General features: G+C 43.9%; 2 protein-coding genes across 3 annotated transcripts in view; one reads left to right on the top strand and one right to left on the bottom strand.

The window, feature by feature from the left end:
- On the bottom strand, positions 1 to 18570 carry Noa1 (nitric oxide associated 1). 2 transcript variants are annotated; one of them, XM_008833287.3, is made up of 7 exons: positions 16913 to 18569; positions 14675 to 14839; positions 12511 to 12716; positions 8580 to 8711; positions 6647 to 6763; positions 2036 to 2153; positions 2 to 328 (listed from the first exon to the last, which is right to left on the bottom strand). In XM_008833287.3, the coding sequence occupies exons 1-7, from the start codon at positions 18057 to 18059 to the stop codon at positions 129 to 131; spliced, it is 2085 nt and encodes a 694-aa protein (XP_008831509.1). In that variant the 5' UTR covers positions 18060 to 18569; the 3' UTR covers positions 2 to 128. The 2 variants fall into 2 exon arrangements, with proteins under 2 accessions (XP_008831510.1, XP_008831509.1); XM_008833288.3 differs by lacking the exon at positions 6647 to 6763 and having other exon boundaries at positions 1 to 328; positions 16913 to 18570.
- Positions 18571 to 18706: 136 nt separating this feature from the next.
- The window catches only part of Polr2b (RNA polymerase II subunit B), a 46927-nt gene continuing 41786 nt past the window's right edge, over positions 18707 to 23847 (top strand). The window contains exon 1 of the mRNA XM_008833285.3: positions 18707 to 18856. Within this exon, the coding sequence (XP_008831507.1) occupies positions 18838 to 18856 (19 nt within the window). The 5' untranslated portion in view covers positions 18707 to 18837. The remainder of the gene's footprint in view (positions 18857 to 23847) is intronic.

Below are 23847 nucleotides of genomic sequence, written 5' to 3'. Positions count from 1 at the left end.
GCAAGGGCGAGGGAGGGGGGGAGAGAGAACTTTTGGTAGGTATGTATGGTTTTTATTATATTTATATTTAATACGATTTCTGTGTTCAGTATTGTTACTATCCGAGGTGAATCATGTCTGCCTCACATTTACTTCTTCTTCTTCTGTAGATTGTATATCAGTGAAGGAGGCTTCTTGGTTTTATAGGCCACGCTTTTCTTGATGCGTTCTCCTTTGATGTTAACAATATGTGGCAAGAGAGGGGGCCGGATGGTCAGAACTGTTCCTTCTGGTGTGTAACCTCTGAGATGCAACGTGTCCCTAAAATAAGGTGTTACTGCAACCCAACCTAGAAAGCATCCAAGAGAACATACAGAGTGAGACCTGGACATACACATACACACACACACACACACACACACACACACACACACACACAAAAAAAAAAACCAACCCCCCCCCAAACAAACCCACAAAGCTGGGTGTGAGGACATACCTTTAATCCCAACACTCAGGAAGCAGAGGCAGGCAGAGCTCTGTGAGATCAAAGACTGGTCTACATTCTGAGTTCCAGGTCAGCTGGGGCTACAGTGAGTAACCTGACAACCTGAGTTCAATCCCCAGAACCTATGTCAACAGCATATTCTGCTCTTGCACAGAACCCAAATTCAGTTCCCAGCACCTATGTCGAGCAACTCACAACAGCCTGTAACTGTAGGTCCAGGGGATCTGATGCTCTCTTCTGACCTCCATGGGCACTTGCACTCATGTGCTCATATCCTCACACAGACATGCACTAATATATATAATTAAAAATAAAATCAGCAGAGCATGGCAGAGCACACCTTTGATCCCAGCTCTCTGGAGGCAGAGGCAGGGAGATCTCTGCGAGAGCCAGTCCAGCCAGGTCTACATAGTGAGTTCCAGGCCAGCCATGATGGCATGCATCTGCACTTCTACAGTGAGATAGGAGGCAGTGACAGACAAATTGGTTGGGAGCCTATGGGCCAGCTAGCTTGGAATTTGAAGCAAAGCTTTAGAAACAAGAGATCTTGCCTTAACAAATTAGAAGTTGAGAACTAACTCTTAAAAGTTGTTCTCTGACCTCCACATGCATGGCACGACATACGCATGCCAGCTCTGTTTTTCTCTCACACACATATACACACTAAATAAACATTAAGATAAAAAAAATCATGTAACAGATTTGTGAAAAGTATAAAATTTTCAGAAGTCATATTTTATGAGTAAATTAGTATACATGGTTTAGAAGAGGCAGATTTCTATTAACATATACTTCAGTCAGAAAGGCCACTCTCTTTTCTTAAAAAAGACTTGTTTTCATGTGTGTGTGTACCTACATACATGTATATATGCCAGTGTCCTCTGAAGTCAGAAGAGTCAGATCTAGCCTGCTTCTGCCTCTGGAGTGCTGGGATCAATAGCATGTGCCATCACACCCAGCCCTTGCTGAGTTTGTTTTTTTCAGTAGCTCAGGCTTGCCTGGAACTCATTGTGGCGTCCAAGCTGGCCTCAGACTTGAAGCAACACACCTAGTTCAGCTTACTGAATGCTGAGATTACAGATGTGAGCTGCTCTACCCAGTTTTTGAGGTTTTTTTTTTTTTGGTTGTTGATAGGATCTACTGTATATCCCATGCTAGCCTTGAACCCGCCACCCTCCTTTAACATCTTGAATGCTGGGATTGTATATGTACCACCATACCCAGTTTTTAATTTGTTTTTCATAGTTTTTTTTTTGGTCTTTTTGAGACAGGTCCCCCTATAGCTCCAGCTGGCCTGGAACCTGCTACATAAACCAGGCTGGCTTGGAACGCACAGAGAGCCACCTGCCTTGCCTCCCAAGTGCTGGGATAAAAGGCATGCACTGTCATGCCTGGCTTCTTTTTTATACCTCATAGTACAAAGGCAGTTTTTCTCAGACAGTTTCACGTACACCAAACTGGCTTTGAGCTCCTGCCTCGCCCTCCAAGTGCTAGGATTTGGGATGTGCTACCATACCTGGGCTGTGATTGCTTTATAAAACAATAAATTACCTGCAGAGGAGAACTTGATGTCAGCCACTGCCATAGACTCTCCACCTCCTTTTAATGTAATGTCTTCAGCAATAAGAGGAGGAAACTGCTCCATTCGTTCTTTTCCGCCCATTGGAACCTTTCAATAAAAAGAAAGCTGTTTGGAAGTTCAAATTAAATTCCCTGTAATTATAGCTGGGGGTGGTGGCTTTTAAAACTATAATCTCAGCCCTCAAGAGGCTGGGGCAACAGGGTCATCATGAGTTTGAGGCCAGTGTGGGCTACAAAGTAAGGACCCCCTTCCCCTTTTTGTTCTTTTTTGAAACAGGATCTCATACAGCCCAGGCTAGCCTCAAACTATGCAGTCTGGACTGGCCTCGAAATCCTGATCCTACTTCCTTTGCTTTCAGAGTGCTAGAATTAGACAGACACGTACACCATGCTTAGCTTGACAATCTCAAAAACTAAGACAGGCATGGTGGTGCATGCTTTAACCTTAACACTTGGGAGGAAGAGAAGGCAGATCTCTATGGGCTTGAGTCTAACCAGATCAACATAGTTCCAGGCCAGCCAGGGCTATATCAGACCCTGTCTTGAAAGAAACAACCCTCCTACCCCCTCTCTTCCCCCCAAAACCCCAAACAACCAAATAAAAAATTCCTTATAATTGCATTATTAAGTAAATTGCCAATAATCCTACACAGAAATAAAATCCTTGTAAACATTCAACTGTTGAGCATAGGGGCTCTGTAACGGATGAAGCCTACAGATTCTAAGGCCAAAGGCCACTTGTTGGGCATGGGGCTGCAGTAACCTGGTGACAGGAGAACTGTGTTTTATTTATACCATTTTCACAGCCACTGTCAGGCAATTAAAGCAAGATCCTTCCGACTAGCTTAGTTCTTTTAGGTGTGGCTATAAAGATTATTCTCTATCACTCACTTTATTTTTGAGATAGGGTCTCACTATGTAGCCCTGGCAGGCCTTGAACTCAGCGATGTGCCTGCCTCTGCCTCTGGAATGCTGAGACTAAAGGCATGCACCATCACACCTGGCCCAATCTCTGCCTCTTTACAAGGATCTACTTTTTAAAAAAATAATTTTTAAATTATTTATGTATTTTATGTGTATGAATATATTGCTTGCATGTATGTAAGTGCACCTGTGTTGTGCAATGCCCACAGAGATCAGAAGAGGGCATCGGATCCCTTGGAATTGGAGTTACAGAGGTTATCCACCATGTGGGTGCTGGGAATTGAACCTGGTTCCTCTGCAAGAACAGCCAGCACTCTTAACTGCTGAGCCATCTCTCCAGCAAGGATCTATTTGTAACAAGATTCAGCTTCTATGTTCACAGGTTCTGCATGAATGGGAAGCACCTTGATAGTAACTTGGGCATCTATCAGAAATTCTCTAGTGTTTAGCACTAGGGACACAATGATAGGCATTACAATATGGTCTTACCCTCAAGGAGCTCTAAAGGAGCAAATAACATACAAAGAGCAGGTAAGAAATGGGATGAAAGGCACCAGGAAGTGCTAGAGCTGTGGAAGAGGGACTATTGAGCCAAGATGGGTCAAGGAACCGCCAATGAAATGAAGAAGCAATATAAATATATAATTCTTTCTTTTCTTTCTCAGTCCTAGGGGTCCAACCCCAGGCCTCATATATACCAGGCATGTGTTCACCACAAGCTACAATTCAGCCCTCAGTAGTTTTAATCGTAGTCTTATTTTCTTAGACAACCTAGAGAGAAATAAGTATTCATTTCTCAAGTTTGTTTTTATCTTCTTTAAAGGCTCTGAGGGAGTGTGTCTGTTTACATATATATACATAAACACATGTATTATCATTTTTCAGTATTGGGGATTGAACCTGGGGTCTTATGCCTGGTAAGCATGTGTTCTACCAGTGAGCTATATCCCCGCCTTTATTCCAACTTTTAAAAAGACTTATTTGGGTGTGGAAGGCAGTGTGCCACTGTACATACGTGTGTGTGCAGTGTGCCACTGTACATACATGTGTGTGCAGTGCCTGTGGAGGCCAGAAGAGGGCGTCAGATCCCCTAGAACTGGAATTATAGACAACTGTAAGCTACCATGTGGGTGCTGAGAACTGAACCTGGGTCCTCCTAAAAAGCAGCAAGTATTCTTAACCACTGAGCTGGTATCTCCAGCTCCCTTTTTTCCCCATTTTTTGAGATAGTTTCCTGTAGCTCAGGCTGGTCTCCTAACTCACTGAACAGTCAAGGATGACCCTGAACTCTAGATCCTCCTGCTTCTTACCTCCCAAATGCTAGAACTATAGGTGTGGGCAGCCACCCCTAAGTAACTTTTTTTTTTTTTTTAATATTTTTTTTTTATTTTTTTTTATGTGTATGAGTGTATTGCCTGCATGTATATGAGTATACCCATGTCGTGCAATGCCGCAGGTCAGAAGAGGGCTTTGGATTCCCCAGAACTGGAGTTAAGGATGGTTTGTAGCTGCCATGTGGGTGTTGGGAATCAAACCCAGGTTATCTGTAAGAGCAGTCAGTGCTCTTAACTGCTGAGCCATCTCTCCAGCCCCCTAAGTAACTTTTTGGTTTGTTTGCAGCTACATGAGCACTGATATTAATCACTGCTCCATTGGGTGCACCTAGTATTTCTGCAACAGGTGTATTATATCCTTACCACCCAAATACATGTAGCACTTACAACATTGTCTTAGCTGGCCAGATGGCTCAGCCATTAAGGTCCTTGCTGTGCAAGTCTGATAACCCGAGTTCGGTTTCTGGAACCCACATACGGTAGACGTGAATCAAGTCTACGAAGTTGTCCTCTGACCTCCACATGCACACCATGCACCACTCCCATAGTTTAAAAATATACTTTTTTTTGCTCTTTTTGGGACAGGGTCTCTCTGTAGCCCCAGCTGTCCTAGAACCATTATGTAGACCAGGCTGGCCTTGAACTCACAGAGATCTGCCTGCCTCTGCCTCCTGAGTGCTGGGATTAAAGGCGTGTGCCACCACGCCCAGCAAAAATATACTTTTTTATAATAAAAAAGAACAGGGCTTAGCAGAGATGGCTTAGCAGATAAAGGGCTTGCCATCAAGTCTGATGACCTGAGTTCAATCCCTGGACCCCAATGGTGGAAAGCTTGAACTGACTCCCACAAGTTCTGACCTTCACATGAATGCCATGACATTCATGAGAGACACACACTGCCACATGCATACTGACAACAGATGTTCAAAGTCAACAAAACAAAATAACAACAACCAAAAAAACAAGGGGCTGGAGGGATGGCTCAGTGGTTAAGAGCACTGGGCTGCTTTTGCAGAAATCCTGGGTTCGATTCCCAGCATCCATGTGGCAGCTAACAACCATTAGTAACTCCAATTCCAGGGGATCTGACACCCTCTTCTGACCTCCATGGGTATTTCACAACATTGGCGCACCTATCTACAAGCAGGCAAAACACTCATACACATAAAAATAAAGAAAATATCAAAACCAAACCCCAAACCACTGCACCAACACTTAATCTTTCCCACCTTCTCATGAGGTAAGTACAACAAAGAACAGTAGGGAAAATTTGCCTGAAGTCACATAGCTTTGTTAAGTGGAGTCAGGCAGATATTTGAACCAGGTAGTCTGGCTTCAATAATCTTATCCAGAGAGCTTGGCGATGCAAACCTGTGATGTGATCCCAGCACCAGGAAAGTAGAGGCAGGAAGATCAGGAGTTCCAGACCAGCTCTAGCTATATAGCTAATTAGAGGCCAACATTGTACTACCCTGTCTTAAAAATCAAAACAAGCAAACAAAAAACTCAACAAATATACAATGCTCACTATCCAGTGGTATGTAAGGCCTATCTTGTAGATGAACCAAAACAGTCCTCAGGCTTCAGGGGACTGGGCCTGGTGAATTTGAGTGGCATGGCCTAACTGGGATGAGAGCAATGGTCCATGAGGAGCCAAGAGCAGGCTGGACTCTGAAGAGAAGGAATAATCAGGACACCTGAGGGTTTGTTGTTGTTAAATTTATAGCTCAAAGGAAGGAGGCAGAAGGGTAGGCAAAAAGGAAAAACTTGTAAAAATGAGTCTCTGGGATTAGGAATGAGGTGAGGAAGCTTCTCTACTTAGATCAGCTCTTCTTAACCATTACTGACATTTTAAGTCATTCTTTGTGCTGAGTAGTTCACCTGCCCGTTGCAGGATGGTTAGCATCACCTGGGGTTTACACACACCAGATGCCAGCAGCATCCAACAATGACAAAATCTGTAGCTTTTTTTCAACCAGCATTGTCCAGGACAACTTTGTGTAGTCATGTGTCCATCAGGTACTTGAAAGGTGGCATCTGTGACTGTTCATCTAATTCTAATAGTGCATTTAAATGTAGATAGCTGTATGTGTCTAGTGACTAACACATTGGCCAGTCTACTGCAGAGAAAACTGGCTTTTTTTGGCTTAGTCCAAATGAACATTCCTTTTCATGTGGAGCCCATATTTGTTTTATAGGCAGAATGCTCAAAGAAAATGAGGCAAGAGAGTGAGTTGATGTGCAAACAGATGGTTCTAATCAACACAAGCTTTAATAGCAGCAGGTATGGGACCATCCCACTGCATCAAGTTGAATTGCTTACCAGCAGTAACTCATGACCCGCGTGCTTCTGATACACAGCATCTGCCCTGTCCAAGGAAGTAATATGTACCGGGAGGAAGTTGGAAGCCACAACTGTAAACCAAGCTGAGTGATTTCCCTTAAGAAAGGAAGAAAGAACTTATTTCATACAACAAAACACTTGGGAAGCCTGCACATGGCCATGTATATTTAAAAGAAAAAAAGAAGAAACAAAAGCAGGGTGTAGTGGTCCCAGCACCAGGGAGGTGGAGGCAGGAAGATCAGGAAACTCAAAGACAGCCTCAACTACAACAGAGTTTAAGGTCAGCCTGAGGTACACGAGACCCTGTCTCAAAACAACAGGAAAAAAAAAAAGAAAAAAGAAAAAAATAGAAACCAAATCAAAGTTTCTTTTAACTATCATCAAATTATACTGCCTTAAAAAGGTACAATTCAGGCCAGATGTGGTGGTGCATGCCTTTTATCCCAGCACTCGGGAGGCAAAGGCAGGTGGATTTCTGTGAGTTCAAGGCCAGTCTGGACTACATGGTTGAATTCCAGGCCAGCTGGGGGTTGGGGGGGACCCCCCAAAAAGACCAAAAAAAAAAAAAAAAAAAAAAAAAGGCACAATACAGAAACAATGTATTCTAACAACTCATGTAAATGGTAAAACTGACTTTGACTTTATGAAAACAAAACAAAATAGATGGGCATAATGGCAAACCTGTAATCACAGCAGGAAGATGATAAACTCAAGGCCAACCTGGGCCACACAGTGTCTCAGCAGTTAAGAGTGCTTACTGCTGTTACAGAGGACTGAGTTTGCTTTCCAGTACCTACATGGCAGCTTACAACCTCTGGTATCTCCAGTTCCAGGGGATCTGATGCCCTCTTCTGCCTCTTCTGGCCTCCTCAGATATCTGTATGTACATGTTATTATAAACTCATGCAGGCTCACACACATACACATAAATAAAAAATAAAAGTCTTTGAAAATATAAAGAACAACAGAATAGTTCTGGGAGTTTTACATCTATTAAAAACAAAAAGGAAATCTGTTTTGACTGTTATTGTATAAAGTTAGGTTTAAAATATTAACACTATGGGCTTTCACAAAATGTATAAAGGTTGTAGGTATACAAGGCTAAATTTCCAATGCAGTATGAACAAACCCAAAACCCAAGAAATGTGCTTTAGCAATGGCCTGTAAGTTGAATGTTGCAATGAATATATCCATGTTTCATTTTCCCTCGCAAAATGGAGGACTACACTTTAAGATTGCCAGAATGCTACGTAAATAAACTTTGAACAAAAAAACAAGTACCACATTACACAAAGGGTAGAATTTAATGCATTATTAACCTTGGACTTAAAATGTTTGGTTATATTATAACAATGTGAAATAATAATATAGTTAACAGTATTTTGTCTTAAATGCTAAGCTACAGAAGGGATTCAAGATCCTACTTATGATACAGCTCTATTTATTTACTTTTATGTGTATTAATGTTTTGCCTGTATGTGTATGTAAGTGCAACCATGCATGCAGTACCTGTGGAGGTCAGAAGAGGGTGGCAGATTCCCTGGAACTTGGAGTTACAAATAGCTTAGCCACCATGTCGTTGCTAGGAACCAAACTGGGTCTTCTTTTATATTTTTTATATTTATTTATTTTTATTTTGTGTATGAGTGTTTTGCCTACATGTATGTGAGTGCACCATGTCGTGCAATGCTAAGGAGGTCAGAAGGCTTTGGATTTCCCCGGAACTGGAGTTAAGGACAGTTTGTAGCAGCCATGTGGGTACTGTGAATTGAACCCTCTGCAAGAGCAGTCAGTACCCTTAACCACTAAACCATCTCTCCAGCCCCCTCCCCCTTTTTAATATTTATTAACTGGGTCCTCTTTTAACAGCCACTGGGCCCCTTATGCTAAGAAAAGCATAAGCTTTTCTTACCTGTAGGAAATCTATGCGGCCTACAGCACCCAAAAATAGAACCATTCCTGGTTTGAGCACAAAAGTTCTTGGTATAATGGAATGTGTTGGCAAAACAACATCTACTTCTTTTTCTGTTAGAAGGTTTAAAATCTGTAAAGCAAAATGACAGACTTTTAGAGAACTACAACATATTTTGTGATTTACTCAAAGTTACACACACACACACACACACACACACACACACACACACACACACATATTTTTTTGTCTTTTTGAGACAGGGAATCCTGTAGCCCCAGCTGGCCTGAACTCACTATTAGACCACGTTGACCTTGAACTCACAGAGATCTGCCTGCCTCTGCCTCCCAAGTGCTGGGATTAAAGCCACTATATCCTGCTTTAAATATTCTGTCTAACTTAATCTAAATTTACTCTATTTTTTACTCACTTCATAGTCAAGTCTTTAGTGGCAAAATAACTTTATAGTTATATGAGACTTTCCTATGACAGCACTACCCCCCAAATGTTAAAATTGGTATATACCCCAAAACTACTGTCAGCCAGAAGGAATGGAAATATATGCTTAAGGCATCCAGGGAGAAGTAGCTTACAGCTTAAAATAATGGAATATGTGAGCTCACGTCCTAGTGATTAAGTATGCAAGCATCAAATGCAAAATGGCTCATACCTATAAATCCCAGCACTGAGAGACTGAGGCAGGAGAACTTCCACAAGTTCTAGGCCAGGTTGGATTATATAGTGGGTTCCAGGCAACTAATAGCTACAATGAGACGCTGTCTCAACAAAAAATAAAAAATGCCCCCCTTCCCTCACCAAACAAAAAAAGGAAAATGGTCATTTTACTCTAGGAGTAGATCAAGCCCTGATGAAACTTTCTCAAGTGTAGACTGACTATTTGGCAGAAAATCAGAGAATGTTATGAATCCTGGCTTGTCAGAAATAGAGTCTTTAAAAGTTTTTCTTTACATGTATGTGCATATGTCTGTGTGAGTGAATGCCACATGTGTGGGTGCCTGAGGAGGTCAAAATAGGGTGTTGGATCCCTTGGCCCTGGAGTTACATGGAGTTGTGGGCCACTTGATTTAGGTGCTGAGAACCAAACTTGGGCCATCTAGAAGAGTAACAAGTTCTCTTTTCTGCAGAGTCATCTTTCCAGCCCAGGATGAGTTTTTAAAAGGACTGTAAAAATAAGGAAAAAGCGAGATTATCAGATTCTGGTAAGATTTAAGGCAAAAACAAGCTGGGTGTGGTGGCACATGCCTTTAGTTCCAGCACTTGGGAGGCAGAGGCAGGTAAATCTCTGTGAGTTCCAGGCCAGCCTGGTTTACACAGTGAGTTCCAGGCCAGCTGGAGCTATGGGGAGATTCTGTCTCAAAAAGACCAAAAAAAAAATAAAAATAAAAATAAAAATAAAAATAAAAAATTAAGGTAAAAACAAACCAAACCAAGTCAACCAAAACATCAACAACAAAAACCTTCATTAAAAAAAGAAAAAAGCGCTGGGTATGGTGGCGCACGCCTGTAGTCCCAGCACTTGGGAGGCAGAGGCAGGTGGATCTCTCTGTGAGTTCAAGGCCAGCCTGGCCTACATAGTGAGTTCCAGGACAGCTGGGGCTACAGGGAGATCCTGCTTCAAAAAGACCAAAAAACAAAACAAGAACAAAACAAAAAGTACAGAGCTATTCACATTAGCTAAGTTGTAAGCCAACCTGTGTCTGTCAATAGAGGATTGCATATAGAAAACGTGTTTTATGCATACAATGTAATTTTTTTCAGCCACAAAGAATGAAATCATGTCATCTGTAGGAAAATGGATACAACTGGAGACAATCATATTAAGTGAATTAAGCCAGTCTCAGAAATCATCAAGATTTTGCTCATTTGTGGGTCCTAGACATGGTTGATACAGACACAAAACTGTCTAGGGGTACAAAAGGGCAAATGGAAGGGAAGGGGAAGAATAAAGTTCAAAGTATGTATTTGTATGAAAATGGCCTTATGTCACCCTGTATAATAAAGGTACTCTTTGAGAAGCCCATAACAATGTTCTCAAGTGTGTCTTTCTTCCTGAACACTTTCCTTCCTTCCCTCCCTCCCTCCCTCTATTTTTATGTGAGGGTTTTGCCTGCTGTATGTACATGCACCATAATATGTTGTGTGCCTTGTGTCCTTGGAGGCCATTTGTGCCAGGAGACTCCCCTAGCATTTTTTCTGGTGCTAGATATTGAGTGTGAAGCAAGCACTCTACCACTGAACTAAATTTAACTCCAGTCTGTTAGAGACCTTTGATAAGACGGTGCATGACTAAAATAATGAGTCTGAAAGGGAAGCACTGGTTGGTGAAGTTAAAGTGACAGAACATTATTAGAAAGAGGCCCAGTTACTCTGTAGTTATGGAGTGCTAAGGAAAAGACTGTAGGTGGACACTTATTCTAGAAGGGTAAAATGATAAAAGGAATGTTCTATATGATTCCATCATTCTGAAAACTAAAAAGACTACACTTCTGAGAAGGAAACTAAGTGAACCTGATGAAGCAAAAGAAAGAAAAGTACCTAAGACACCACTGCTGTTTTACAGGGAGGCACAGATCTAAGGAGACCTAGAATTGGTCAGTTGTGAGATTCAGGGAAACGATAAATCGAAGTGTTGTGGGGCTGTGTATCTAGAGTAAATCAATGACTTGGTTAAAGTTCAAAACTGAAAATAACAAAATATAAGTCCAGTCTGTTGGCCCATGGCTGTAATTGCAGCACTCAGGAGGCTGAGGTAGAAGGACTGGTGAATTCTAGGCTATCCTAGGGTACACAGTGAAACCCAAAGTTGTAACAATTAATGCACACACAGGAGAGTAGAACTTAGGCTAAATTTAATAAGGTAAAAACTAAGTTACTCATGGACTGTAATTAGAGTAAAACGATGGATAAAGGCAAGACAGGTAGAATTCACTCTATTCTAAAATTATGCTCACTTGACAACACTTGCCCAAACTTCATATGTTTCAAGGAGGCTCTCAGTGTAGTACAAAGAGCAAAAATGTACTGGGTACTCTGGGAGTTCACAACTCTGCTCCAAATAACCCTCACTGCTTATCCAGTTCAGACCAGATGACCTTGTGATGGACATGTTTTCAAGGGAATTCAAGCATGGAACATTATTCTCACCTTAAAATACAGGAACCTGTACATGCTTCGCTAAGATAACCACAATGCTAATACCAGTAGTTTGCTTGCAGTGATGTCAACTAAATGAATACAGAATTTTATGACATATTCATTCCTGAACTATTTGTTATTTTTTTGAGACAGGGTCTTACAATGTAGCCTTGGCTGGCCTAGAACTCACTATGTAGACCAGTCTGTCCTCAAACTCAGATCTGCCTCTGTCTCTGGGATTAAAGGCATGGCTCTGTTACGAAAGAAACAGAACAACCCCCGCCTTATTTTTTTTTTAAGGCAGGGTCTCCTTGTAGCCCCCGCTGTCCTGGAACTCACTATGTAGACCAGGCTGGCCTTGAACTCATAAGAGTTCACCTGCCTCTGCCTCCCAAGTGCTGGGATTAAAGGTGTGTGCCACCACGCCTGGCAGAACTAAATTTTAAAATGGAAGCACACTTCTTTCCTTGTTTCTGCAGTTAAGACTGTACTTCTACAATGAAAAGTAAATGTTTTCTAAATTTTGTTATTTTTATTTTATGTGTATGCGTGTATTGCCTGCATGTAGGTAAGTGCACCCATGTCGTACAATGCCCTCGGAGGTCAGAAGAGGCTGTTGAATCCCCTGGGACTGAAGTTACGGACAGTTGCTAGCTGCCATGTGGGTGCTGGAATTTGAACCAGGGTCTTCTGCAAGAACAACTAGTGTTCTTAACCGCTGAGCCATCTCTCTAGCCACCAAAAGTGAATGTTTCTGAGAGAACCAAATACATACACAATTTTCTTTTGTAATTCCAGGAGTGTCAAAAAACCAGTGGGCATCTTTCACATCGTCTGGGGTCAATTCTACTCCTGTGGTGGATTTGTGCACAGCCAAAACAGGTTCATTTCCCATGTCAAAGGCAAGCGAGTCAGCGTCAAACTCAAAGGGAACTTCATCTTTCTGTTCTGTAGAATGCAAGAATGTTCTTCCAACTCTTCCTAGAACAAATTACACCAAGGATATTGAGGTTATAGTCACACCTCCTTCCCATGCTCACCAAGGAGTTGATGGGGGAGTCAGTGCCCCTCCCACCCAATCAGTCGACCTTAGCTGCATGTGGGGGAGAGGCTAAGGATATATAAGCCAAGAATGCCATGAGGCACCTCTCTTGGCATTTTGTGTGGCTGTTGGGAAGACACAGGATCTATATTTTGAGTGTGGACTTTCCAGTGCAGCCATAAATGGGGGGGGCACTCTTCTATAAATAAACCCCACCCTATGCTCTGTTAGCAAGCCCAATGAACTCGTTAGGATTGTCCAAAAAATAAAATAAAATAAATTTTAGGGGCTGGAGAGATGGCTCAGTGGTTAAGAGCACTGTTCTTGCACAAGACCTGGGTTTGAATCCCAGCACCCATATGGTGGCTAACAACGGTCCGCGTAATTCCAGTTCCAAGGGATCCACTGCTCTCTTCTGTCTTCTTGGGCATTGCATAACACGGGTCCATTACATACATGTAGGCAATATATGCATACACATAAAAATGAAAATAAGCTGGGCGTGGTGGCACATGCCTTTAATCCTAGCACTCGGGAGGCAGAGTCAGGTGATCTCTGTGAGTTCAAGGCCAGCCTGGTCTACATTGTGAGTTCCATTCTCCGTGCCAGGAAAATAGTAGATACTTGATTTGTACTAAAGTGGGAAATGCAGAAATGCAGCCAGAGAATTGCTCTGTCCCTCACACCCACCAAAACCCAATACCTGGAGCGTATTAACGAAAATTGGTTGAGGCTGGGTGTGGTGGTGCCTGCCTTTAATCCCAGCACTTGGGAGGCAGAGGCAGGTGGATCTCTGTGAGTTTGAGGCCAGCTTGGTCTACATAAAGAGTTCCAGGACAGCTGGGGCTACAGGGAAGCCCTGTCTCAAAAAGACCGAAAAAAAAAAAAAAAAATAAAATTTCATTTTTATGTGTATGCGTGTATTGCCTGCATGTGTGTAAATGCATCTGTGTTGTGCAATGCCAATGGAGGTCAGAAGAGGGGCATTGGATTCCTCTGGAACTGAAGTTATGGACGGTTGCTTGCTGTCATGTGGGTGTTGGGAATCGAACCTGGGTCCTCTGCAGGAGAAGCCAGTGTTCTTAAGAGCTGAGTCATCTCTCCAGCCCCAATTTTATTTTTGAGCTGAGTCTCCCTACATAGTCCAGTATGGCTTTAAATGTGACTCTCTTGCTTCAGCCTCCAGAGTGACAGGCAGACAGATTTTATACACACATTTCATTACTGTTATTTGCATTTGGGAAAGGGTATCATGTATGTAGCCCAGGCTTGCCTCAAACTCATTAAGTAGCTGAGGTTGGCCTTGAACTCCTGATCCACCTGCCTTTATCGCCCATGTGCTGGGATTATAGGCATGCACCACCACCCCTGGAGACTTAAATAAGTCACAGTGTACAGAAATGAGACTATGATGATACTTTTACCTTTTTCCTGTCTTTGATTTTTTTTTTTCGGAGACAGGGTCTCCCTACAGCCCCAGCTGGCCTTGAACTCAGAGAGGGCTGCTTGCCTCTGCCTCCTGAGTGCTGGGACTAATGGCATAAGCAACCACGCCCAGCCTTTTTATTTTTTTGCCTTCTTTTTCAAAGATCATTAGATACTCTTGAAAAGATCATGAGTGTTTCAAGGTGTGTTCATTGAAACAGGTGGTGTTGGGAATCAGTTTTGTAAATTAAGTATGGAAAGAGATACCAAAGAGAGGGATGACCTAATTTATAGCTGCTGTACAATGACCATTGCTACCTCTGCTTGCCTGGTTTCCAAACAGTAGTAGCCTTCCCTAAAGGGCTCTATATTCCAGAGTAAGGAAGTCTCTTTCCACAGAAAATGGCTAGCCCCACGTGGCTGTTTTGCAAGGTTGTGAACGAGAATTTTCTCAAACAGGAAGGACACTCACCTACTAAGTAACCGTGCCTTTTCAGTTGAGTAAGCTGACTTTGTTCTTGCTCACTAAGGTCTTCTTCAGCTTTAGCTGCTTCTTTTTTAAGCCTTTTTTGTCTTTTGAACATTCTGTAAGGCGTCGGGTTGGAAATAGGAAACTTCAGAAGGTTTAATGTAGTACCTAAAATACCAAAGAGGAGGAAAACATTTCTGAGGATCCCATCATGTTGGCTACTGGGATTTATTTTACTTACCCTTCATTCAAGACAATCCCTGTATCATTATTTCTACTTCACACATGAAGAAACAGGCTCAGAGTTTAGTTCACAGGCTAACCCAGGATCTGAATACAAAATCTACAGGCCTGTTTTATTTATGACCATTTATCATCTAGAACATCCATGATGGCTGACCACTCTGTGTATGGAGTACCAAAGAATAGCTAACTAAAGTCAAACTCTGGTTTCAAGGGAACAAATGGGAGTTATTTCTGTCAACTTAATTCTTAAAACTGTTTCTCTTTCCTACTACACCCCCTCCCCGAACCCTCCTTGGGACAGGGTTGTGCTGTGCAGTGCAGGCTCGTCCTCCCCAGTGCTGGGATGACAGATCAACACCATGCCAAACTATCAGTTTCTTTTAAAAAACATTTAAAGGGGGGGAGGGGCTGGAGAGATGACTCAGTGGTTAAGAGTACTGGCTGCTCTTGCAGAGACTCTAGGTTTGATTCCCAGCACCCACTGGTAGAAGACACCAGCTGTAACTCCAGTTGTAGGGGAATCTAGCATCCACTTCTGACCTCCTTGGACACTGCACAACACAAGTGCACTTACACACATGTAGGTAATACACTCATACACATAAAATAAATTTTAATACTTAGCAATATACTTATACACATAAATTTTAAAAAATACTTTTTAAAAGTTTACTTATTTTTATTTTATGTGTATGAATGTTTTTCCTGAATGTATGTAAGTGCACTGGGTGTGCTATGCCTGAAAAGGCCAGAAAAGGGTGATGGAGCCTCTGGAACTAGAGCTACACACAGTTGTTAGCCACTATGTGGGTGCTGGGAACCGAACCTGGGTCCTCTGCAAGAACAGCCAGTGCTCTTAATCGCTGGGCCATGGCCATCTCTCCAATCCTCCATCCCCAGACTATTTTTTTTTTTTTTTGGTTTTTTTGAGACAGGGTCTCCCTGTACAGTGGGGTTAGCCTGTACTCACTATGTAGAACAGACTGGGCTTGAACTCCAGAGATTCCCCTGCCTCTGCCTCCCAAGTGCTGGGATTAAAGGAGTGCGGGACCATGCTCCAAAAATAGTTTCTTTTTTGTTTTTTGAGACAGGGTCTCCCTGTAGCCACAGCTGGTCTGTATTCACTATGGAGACCAGGCTGGCCTTGAACTCACAGAGATCTGCCTGCTTCTAACAGTTTCTTAAACTCACAAAACTGACATTGAGTTTTTTGATAGTTATGTATGTATAGAATAATGGTCTTAAGAATAAATTCAAGGGGCTGGAGAGATGGTTCAACGGTTAAGAACACTGGTTGTTCTTGAAGAAGACCCAGGTTAGAATCCCAGCACCCACATGGCAGCTAACAACTGTCCATAACTACATTCCCAGGGGATTCAACAGCCTCTTCTGTCCTCCGCGGGCATTGCACGACATGGGTGCACTTACCTACATGCAGGCAATACACGAGTACACATAAAATAAAAAATAAATAAATAAAAAAAAAAGAATAAATTCAAGAAAGCTGGGAGTGGTGGTTAGTCCCAGCATTCGAGAGGTAGAGGCAGGCCGATCTCTTTTCAAGAGGTGAAGTGTAAGACTGAGGGGTGAAGGGAGGGTCAGAGTGTAAAGAGCATACACAGAGCTTCCTCTTTGCTGTATTTAGTTGTAGTCTCCAACTGTGTAGGTGAAGATGTCTTTGATTTCATGCTCCTGTTGGAGATACAGGCATGTGCCCCAACACCTAGTTCATGCAGTGCTGTAGAGGTTGACTCTGGCTTGGTGCATTTTAGCGCCTGAGCTACCCCCCGCCCGCCCCACTGTACTCACTTGTTAGAAAATTCAACGTACATTGAATTTCCAAGCACGAAGCTGTTATAAGAGAGAAGGGACCAAAGTGGGGAGACATTTTAAAAGGGATGGCTTCAGGCAGCTCAAGGTGGACATTTAAGAGACGATGCACTAGGTGTCTGGGGTCAAGGCCAATTTCTCAGCAATGAGCCTCCTAAGCCTCACCTGGCCAGGGTGAGATAGTGGCCCTGTCAATGGCTTCGGAGCCCTTGGCCGTGCAGTAATCGGATTCCAGAAGTGTGTTAAACAGAGTTGACTTGCCGGCGTTGGTGGTGCCCACCAGGTAGACGTCGCCGCGATAGCGCCAGGAGCGCTGAAGAGCAGAGATCAGTTCTTCAACTCCATAGCCAGTCTTGGCGCTGATCAGTCGCACATCCCTGACCACCGTGCGGGACCTGTCCGGCTGATTCGAATTCTCCTCCCCATTCAGTGGCTCGTCCCCAGTGGGGTACTGTGGTCCCTGGTGGCCAGGGGCTATCAGGAACCCGGCGCGGACGCAGTCATCCCACAGCCGTTTCCGCAGCCGCTGCAGGTAGCCGGGCGCGTCCTGGGGCAGCAGGTCCACTTTGTTCCCCAGCACGAAGAGCTGCTTGTGGCCCACCAGTGCGGGGAGGTCGGGCAACAGGGCGTCCGGCAGGTCGAGCAGGTCCACCATATAGAGCACCAGGGCCGGCCCCGGCCGGCGCAGCGCGGAGCTCACAAGCTGCAGGTACTGCTCGCGGCTCACCTGCAGGCGCAGGGCACGCCGATGATGCACCAGTAGCCAGCAGCGCTGGCACACGGTCCGCGCCCGCCCGCCGTCCGCCTGGGCCACACCGCGGAACTTCTCGCTGGGCAGGTAGCCGGGCAGGCGGGGGTGATGGCAGTGCAGCTCGGCCCCGCAGCCCGAGCAGTGGAAGCCGCTGGGCGGCACCTGCACGTCGGGCAGCTCCGGGATCGCGAGTGCCTTGAGGCCGGTCCGGAACTTCTGCTGAAGCCGCTCCTCGCGCTGCCGCAGCCTCTCTCGCTCCTCCTCCAGCTGCCGCTGCTGCACCTCCCGCAGCTGCTCCTCAGGGTCCCGCGCGGGCTCGGGATCCTGGATGTACTCCGGGAACAGAAAGCGCTCCTCGGAGTCGGGGCCTCCTTCGTAGTCCTCATTCGCTGTGGGGCCAGCAGAAAGCCGGTGGCCCAGAAAGAATGGACCCTGGGAGGAGAAGGCGGTCTGGCACCGCCTGCCCAAGAGCCGCTCCGGGAAGCCATAGCGCGCAGCAGGAGGCACCGGACCACGCAGGAACCCGGATAGCAACCCCCGAATCAGGCCTGCGGGCAGCATGACCAACGGCTGAGCCTGCGCGGGGGGCGGAGCCACACGATAGAGGGCGGAGCCTAGTGTGCGCACGCGTCTTGGGCTCCGAGCCGCGCATTCAACCTTGGTGACCCTGGGCCCTGTGGTTTGCCACCCGCACGCGCTTGAAACTTCTCGCGATGAAACTTCTGAGGCTCGAGAACTTACACAATACAGCGGGAAAGGCGCCAACCATCTAGACCGAGCTGGGTGGGTAGGGAAGCGTCCTCGGGAGCCGAGGGTGTGTTCGCATTCGGCCACAACCAGAACCTTTCTTTATCAGCCTGTTTCTGGGGTGTCATTCGTGCAACAACACTCAAAACCAGACAACAAAACTCATATTGCCCACCTTTAATCCCAGCACTTGGGAGGCAGAGGCAGGTGGATCTCTGTGAGTTCGAGGCCAGCCTGGTCTACATAGTGAGTTCCAGGACAGCTGGGGCTACAGGGAGACCCCGTCCCCCCGCAAAATCTTATATTGGCTGGACCCACTATGGCCAAGGAGCCGTCCTCAGCCGCAGGCACAAGTGCGCTTGCGCACTATAAACCGCACCAATCAGCTCTGACCGTTCGCGCAGGCGCAGACCTCACATTGTGGTTTTTTTTTTTTTTTTTTTTGGCATGGGGGGGTGGGTGTCTAAGACGTGGAGGATTCTGGGAACGCCGAAGACGGAAATTACTTGCTCTTTCGCTGGGTTCTGGAGGCTGCAGTTAGTCTTTGGAGCTTTGTGGTTTCGAGTCAGGAACTCCCAAGACCTTTTTCAATATGTATGACGCCGATGAGGGTAGGTGACTGGTGCGGACACCCTTCGCGGCCACCACGCTGGCGGGGAAGGCGGGGATCGAGGGTCTGCAGCCGCCACGCTTCTCGCAGCCGCCCTCGCATGCGCAGGCCGCGCACTAAGCTGGGTTTGCTGGCAGTGCAGGTTCGGGTCCGGGAACCCGGGTTCAGGCTCCGGGTCAGCATGGGCGTCCTCCTCACCGTCTGGATTAGTTAAATCTGGTATCAGCTTTGCCTACCGAGATAGCGAGCTGATGCCTCACATTCGGTTGCTTTAACTTCGGTAGATTTCCTTCACAATCCCAGCCCATTTACTGAATAGCTCGATATTGTCTTTTGCGGTTCTAGGGACTGAACCTTAGGGCTCTGCACTTGCTAGTCAAGTACTCAACCGCTGTGGTGTATATCCTCAGTCCCGAATAACTTGATTTTTCAGCATCGTCCTTGTGCCAGACTTACATAGATTCTAAAGGCTAGGGACAAAGAATATTGGAAATAAGGTTGTTCTGGGTTGGTTTTTCTTTCTTTTTCTTTTCTTCTCTGTGTATGAGTGTATTGCCTGCATGTATGTGAGTGCACTCGTGCTGTGCAATGCTGCGGAGGTCGGAAGTGGGCTTCTGATTCCCTTGGAACTGGAGTTAAGGATGGTTCTTAGCCACCATGTGGGTGCTGGATTTTGTGCAAGAGCAGTCACCTCGATCTCAACCGCTGAGCCGTCTCTCCAGCGGGTGTTGGTATTTCTTAACACTGCCTTCAGTCTAAGTCAATTTCTTTAAAAGATGGCCTTTAAATGATCTTTTTCCCCAAAATGACACAGTTCTCAGATGGGTATGTATCCTTACGGGGTCAGTATGCCCTTTTACTTCGCATATTCGGAATTAGTTCTGTCATTGTATTTTCATGTTGTATTTTTAGGCTCATTTTTTACTTCTCCACATCTGCCAATTTAAACATCCTTTTATTTTAGCTCCCGACTCAGGCCACCCTCCACACTACTTATCATATAGATACAATAGAAGAAAAATTTAAACTTTTAAACATGCTTACACTTCTCAGTCTCATTCATTTCATATCCCATTGAAATTAATTAGTATTATATTTTAAAAATCACTTAGTGGAAGAGACTTTAAGAACTGTAAAAAAAATGTTTATATATAGTATGTATGGGAATGTGTGTGGGTGCCTGTGCCTTGGTGCATGTGTGGAGGTCAGAGAACAACTTGAGGTAGGGAGACCTATTTGTACATTGTGTGGACCTGGGATTGAACTAAGGGTATCAGGCTTGGCAGCATGCACCTTTTTCTCGTCTGAGCCATCTTGCTGGCCCTAAAAATGTTTTTTTAAAAATATTATTTTCATTTTACATGTATGAGTGTATTGCCTACATATAGATAGGTGCACTGGTGTCGTGCATTGCCGGCAGAGATCAGAAGATGGCAGTTAAAGCCCCTGGAACTGGAGTTACAGACAGTTGTTAACCGTGGGTGATGGGAATTGAACCCGGGTCCTTGACAAGAGAAGTCAGTGGTCTTAACCGCTGAAACATCTCTCCAGCACCGAAGTGTTTTGTTTTTGGTAGTTTTTTTTTTTTTTTTTTTTTATTTATTTTTTGTTTTTGGAACGGGCCACCATTTTATTTGTTTTCAAGTCAACATTTTAGTTTTTTTTTTTTTTTTTTTTAATTTAATTTTTGTTTTTGAGACGAGCACACATTCTCATTGTTTTCAAGTCAGAAAACACAAAAAAGTAGGAAGTGTCAGGTCAGGTGTGTTTTTTACTACCTGTCCCATTTGAACTCCTTAACATAGGTAGCTTCTATTCTTGGATTCTTATTACTTTATGCATATTTTAGCAAATAAAAATGACATTTTGTTTTCCTTTACAGACAAAAATAACAGATTTTTTGCACTTTTACTTTTTGCTTAACATATCTAGATTTTCATAAGTACAGTGTTCCTATTTTCCGCCCTATAGCAATTTAGTATATAGATGTACTATAACTTAAGTAGGCTCTTACTGATGACTATTTGAGTTTTTGGTAGTTTTCTCTCTTTTAAACAATACTGGATCAAATAAATACCATAGATGTCATTTATAAAGTCCAAGTGTGTTTGTAGGATGCATTACTAGATAGAGAAAGAGAATTTTCAGGTTAAATGGTAAATGCTTGACATTTTTGTTAGGTGGTGCCAAGTGACCACTAGTTTACATGTTCATTAGCAATGTATCTAGACCTTTGCGAAGAAAAGTTCATAAAGCTGCTGCAGCAGTGAGTACCCTTCCTTCTTGCCAGTGTCCTCTGACATCTTCATTAGCTGTGCCCTTGGCACTTCTCACCCACTCCTTTTCAGCTGGTTTCTTTCTTTGTCAATGTCAGTTCTCTTTGCAAGAAAACAGGTTAAAGTCTTTTATTATTTCCTTTTAAATAAATATAGTGTGTGTCTGTGTGTTGTGTGTGTGCTCTCGTGTGCAGGTGCATGTGTACTACAGTGCCCCTGTGGAGGTCAGGGGACAACTTTCAGAGTCTATTCTCACCTTCCACCTTCTTGAGGCAGGGTCCCTTGTTTCTGCTGCTGCACTGTGCACTCCAGGCTAGCTGGCCTCCAGCTTCTGGACCATTCTCTGGTCTCTACCTCCTGTCTCCATGTAGGAGTCCAGGGATTACAGATGTACACCACTATATATGGGTTTTTAACAGAGGTTCTGGGGCTAAAACTCAGGTCATCAGGCTGTGTGGCAAGTACTTTTATATCTTCAGCTGTCTCCTTAGCCCTTGTTTCCCTTTTCTTCCAACACTTTACCATTTGGCATTTATAGCCAAACAGTCTTGTTTCCAATTTCTATTTCTCAGGTCCTCTGTATCCCATTACAGTCTGATGCTTCCACATTAAAACAGCTTTTTCTATGATTGTCTTTAACTTCACATTTGATAAATTGCATGGATATTTCAAAAGTTTTATCTAGGCTGAGTGTGCTGACTTAGGTCTATAATACCAGGAGGCTGAAGTAGGAGATTTGTTTCAAGTTGGAGGCCAGCCTGGGTTACAACAAACAAGACAAAACAAAAAAAGTTAAACAAAGAAACCCCAGACTTAAATAAATTCTGTGGTATTCAAAATTGTTGATGATGAGACTGGAGAGATGGCCCAGCAGTTAGTAGCACTTGGTGTTCTTACAGAGAATCCAGGCTTGGTTCCCAGCACCTACATAGCAGCTAACAATGGTCTGTAATTCAAGTTCCAGGGGATCTGATTGATGCCTTCTTGCCTCTGTGGTTACTACATACAGGCAGGCAAAACACTCAAACACATAAAATATAAATAAACAAAAAAATATTGTTATGATTTCCTGGGAACTACTCATTTCCTGCCCTATCACTTGCACTTGATTATTTTGTTTTTTTAAAAAATTTAATCGTGTTTGTGTGTGTGTATGTGTGTGAGTGTGTGAGTGCAGACGCCCACTGAAGCCAAAGGTGTTGGATTCCATAGGAACTGGAGTAACAGGTGGTTGTGAGCCATTTGAAATTGAATGCAGGTCCTCTGGAAGAGCAGTATGTCCTCTTAACTGCTGACCATCTCTTCAGTCCCCATACATTTGATTATTATTATTTTCTCTGTCCTGTTCTCCTTCCGTGACTGCATCCATTTTCCATGCTTTCGTTTACATTCCATATGTGAGTACTTCTGAATAACTGCCCTGTTTATTTATTTTGAGACAGGGTCCTGGGCATGTAGCCTGGCTAACTTTGAACTCTTAGCAATTCTCTTGTCTTAGCCTTCCATGTGCTGGAATTACTGTCATGAGCCAACATACCCTGCAGTATTTCCTAAATTCAATGCTCTGCATATCTACCTTCTATTAAACAGCCAAAGTATCTTCTAGGCTCTTTATACTCTTTACTGTGCAAACTGAGCTCACTGTGTTTTATCGATTTCTTTTCTTAAAGCTGCTCTCTCTTCTGCCCCCCATCTCAGTGAATGATACCACGCTCCTCTTATGGACATGTTGTACTCAACTTCTTACTTTCCTTTCAGCTTACGCTGTTTATCTACATTGGCCTTTGTTTTTGTGTGTATACCTGTGGAGGCCAGAGGTGAATATTGAGTCTTCCTTAATTGCTTCTTCACTTTGGTTTTGAGACAGGGTCTCATTGAACCTAGAGCTCACCTCTAGCTACACTGGCTGGCCAGCAAGCTTCAGGGACCCTCATCTCTCAGCCTCCTCAGTGCTGGGATGACAAGTGAGTGCCCCCATGCCTACCTTTTTATGGGGGATTCGTACTCAGGTCCTCATGTTTGTGTAGCAAGCAGTTAATCCACTGAGTCCTCACATTGGCCTTTCCTTGAATATACAATATTATCTTTCATAGTAGAATCTTTTGGACAAGATACTTCTTTCCTGAGTTTCCTCACACTGCCTCCTTTGGCCTGGTTTACGTCTATTCTCAGCTTTTGGGAAGGCTTTCCTGGCTTCCTTAGTCCTGGTTAGGAATGCCCATATCACTTCGTTGAGTTCATCTTGTCTGTATTTCCCCACTTTGTGATAATCTCTGCAAGGATGCACCATTTTTGTCTTGTGAAAGATGGTGTCTTGCAGTGGTTGGGCCATGACAAATCTTCATACTCAATATGTGATGAATGAATGAATCTTTATAAATTCATTTTCCTTTGTATGACTCCTAAACAGAGGTGTTCCCTGATTTCTTGCCTTCTGTCAACTTTCTGCAAAACATTCCTTATTCTCTTACTCATTTGCTAATGACTGCAACTTTGCATGTAATATGAAACTTTTTTTTTTTTTGCCAGTGTTGGGGATTGACTGTGGTGCCTTGCCTATGCTGGGCAACTATTCTACCACTGGGCTGCATCCTCAGACCAATAAGAAAGTTTTATTGTTGCTGCAGCTGGCATGGAACTCAGAGATTCCACTTTTCTCTGCCTCCAGAGTACTGGAATTAAAGGCATGTGCTACCATGCCTAGCTTTCCATGAAC

Source organism: Nannospalax galili, unplaced genomic scaffold (assembly GCF_000622305.1).
Source record: "Nannospalax galili isolate Female #2095 unplaced genomic scaffold, S.galili_v1.0 scaffold433, whole genome shotgun sequence".
Taxonomy (NCBI): domain Eukaryota; kingdom Metazoa; phylum Chordata; class Mammalia; order Rodentia; family Spalacidae; genus Nannospalax; species Nannospalax galili.
The sequence above is the reverse complement of the archived record's forward strand: the minus strand, read 5'-3'. Positions and strand labels throughout refer to the sequence as shown.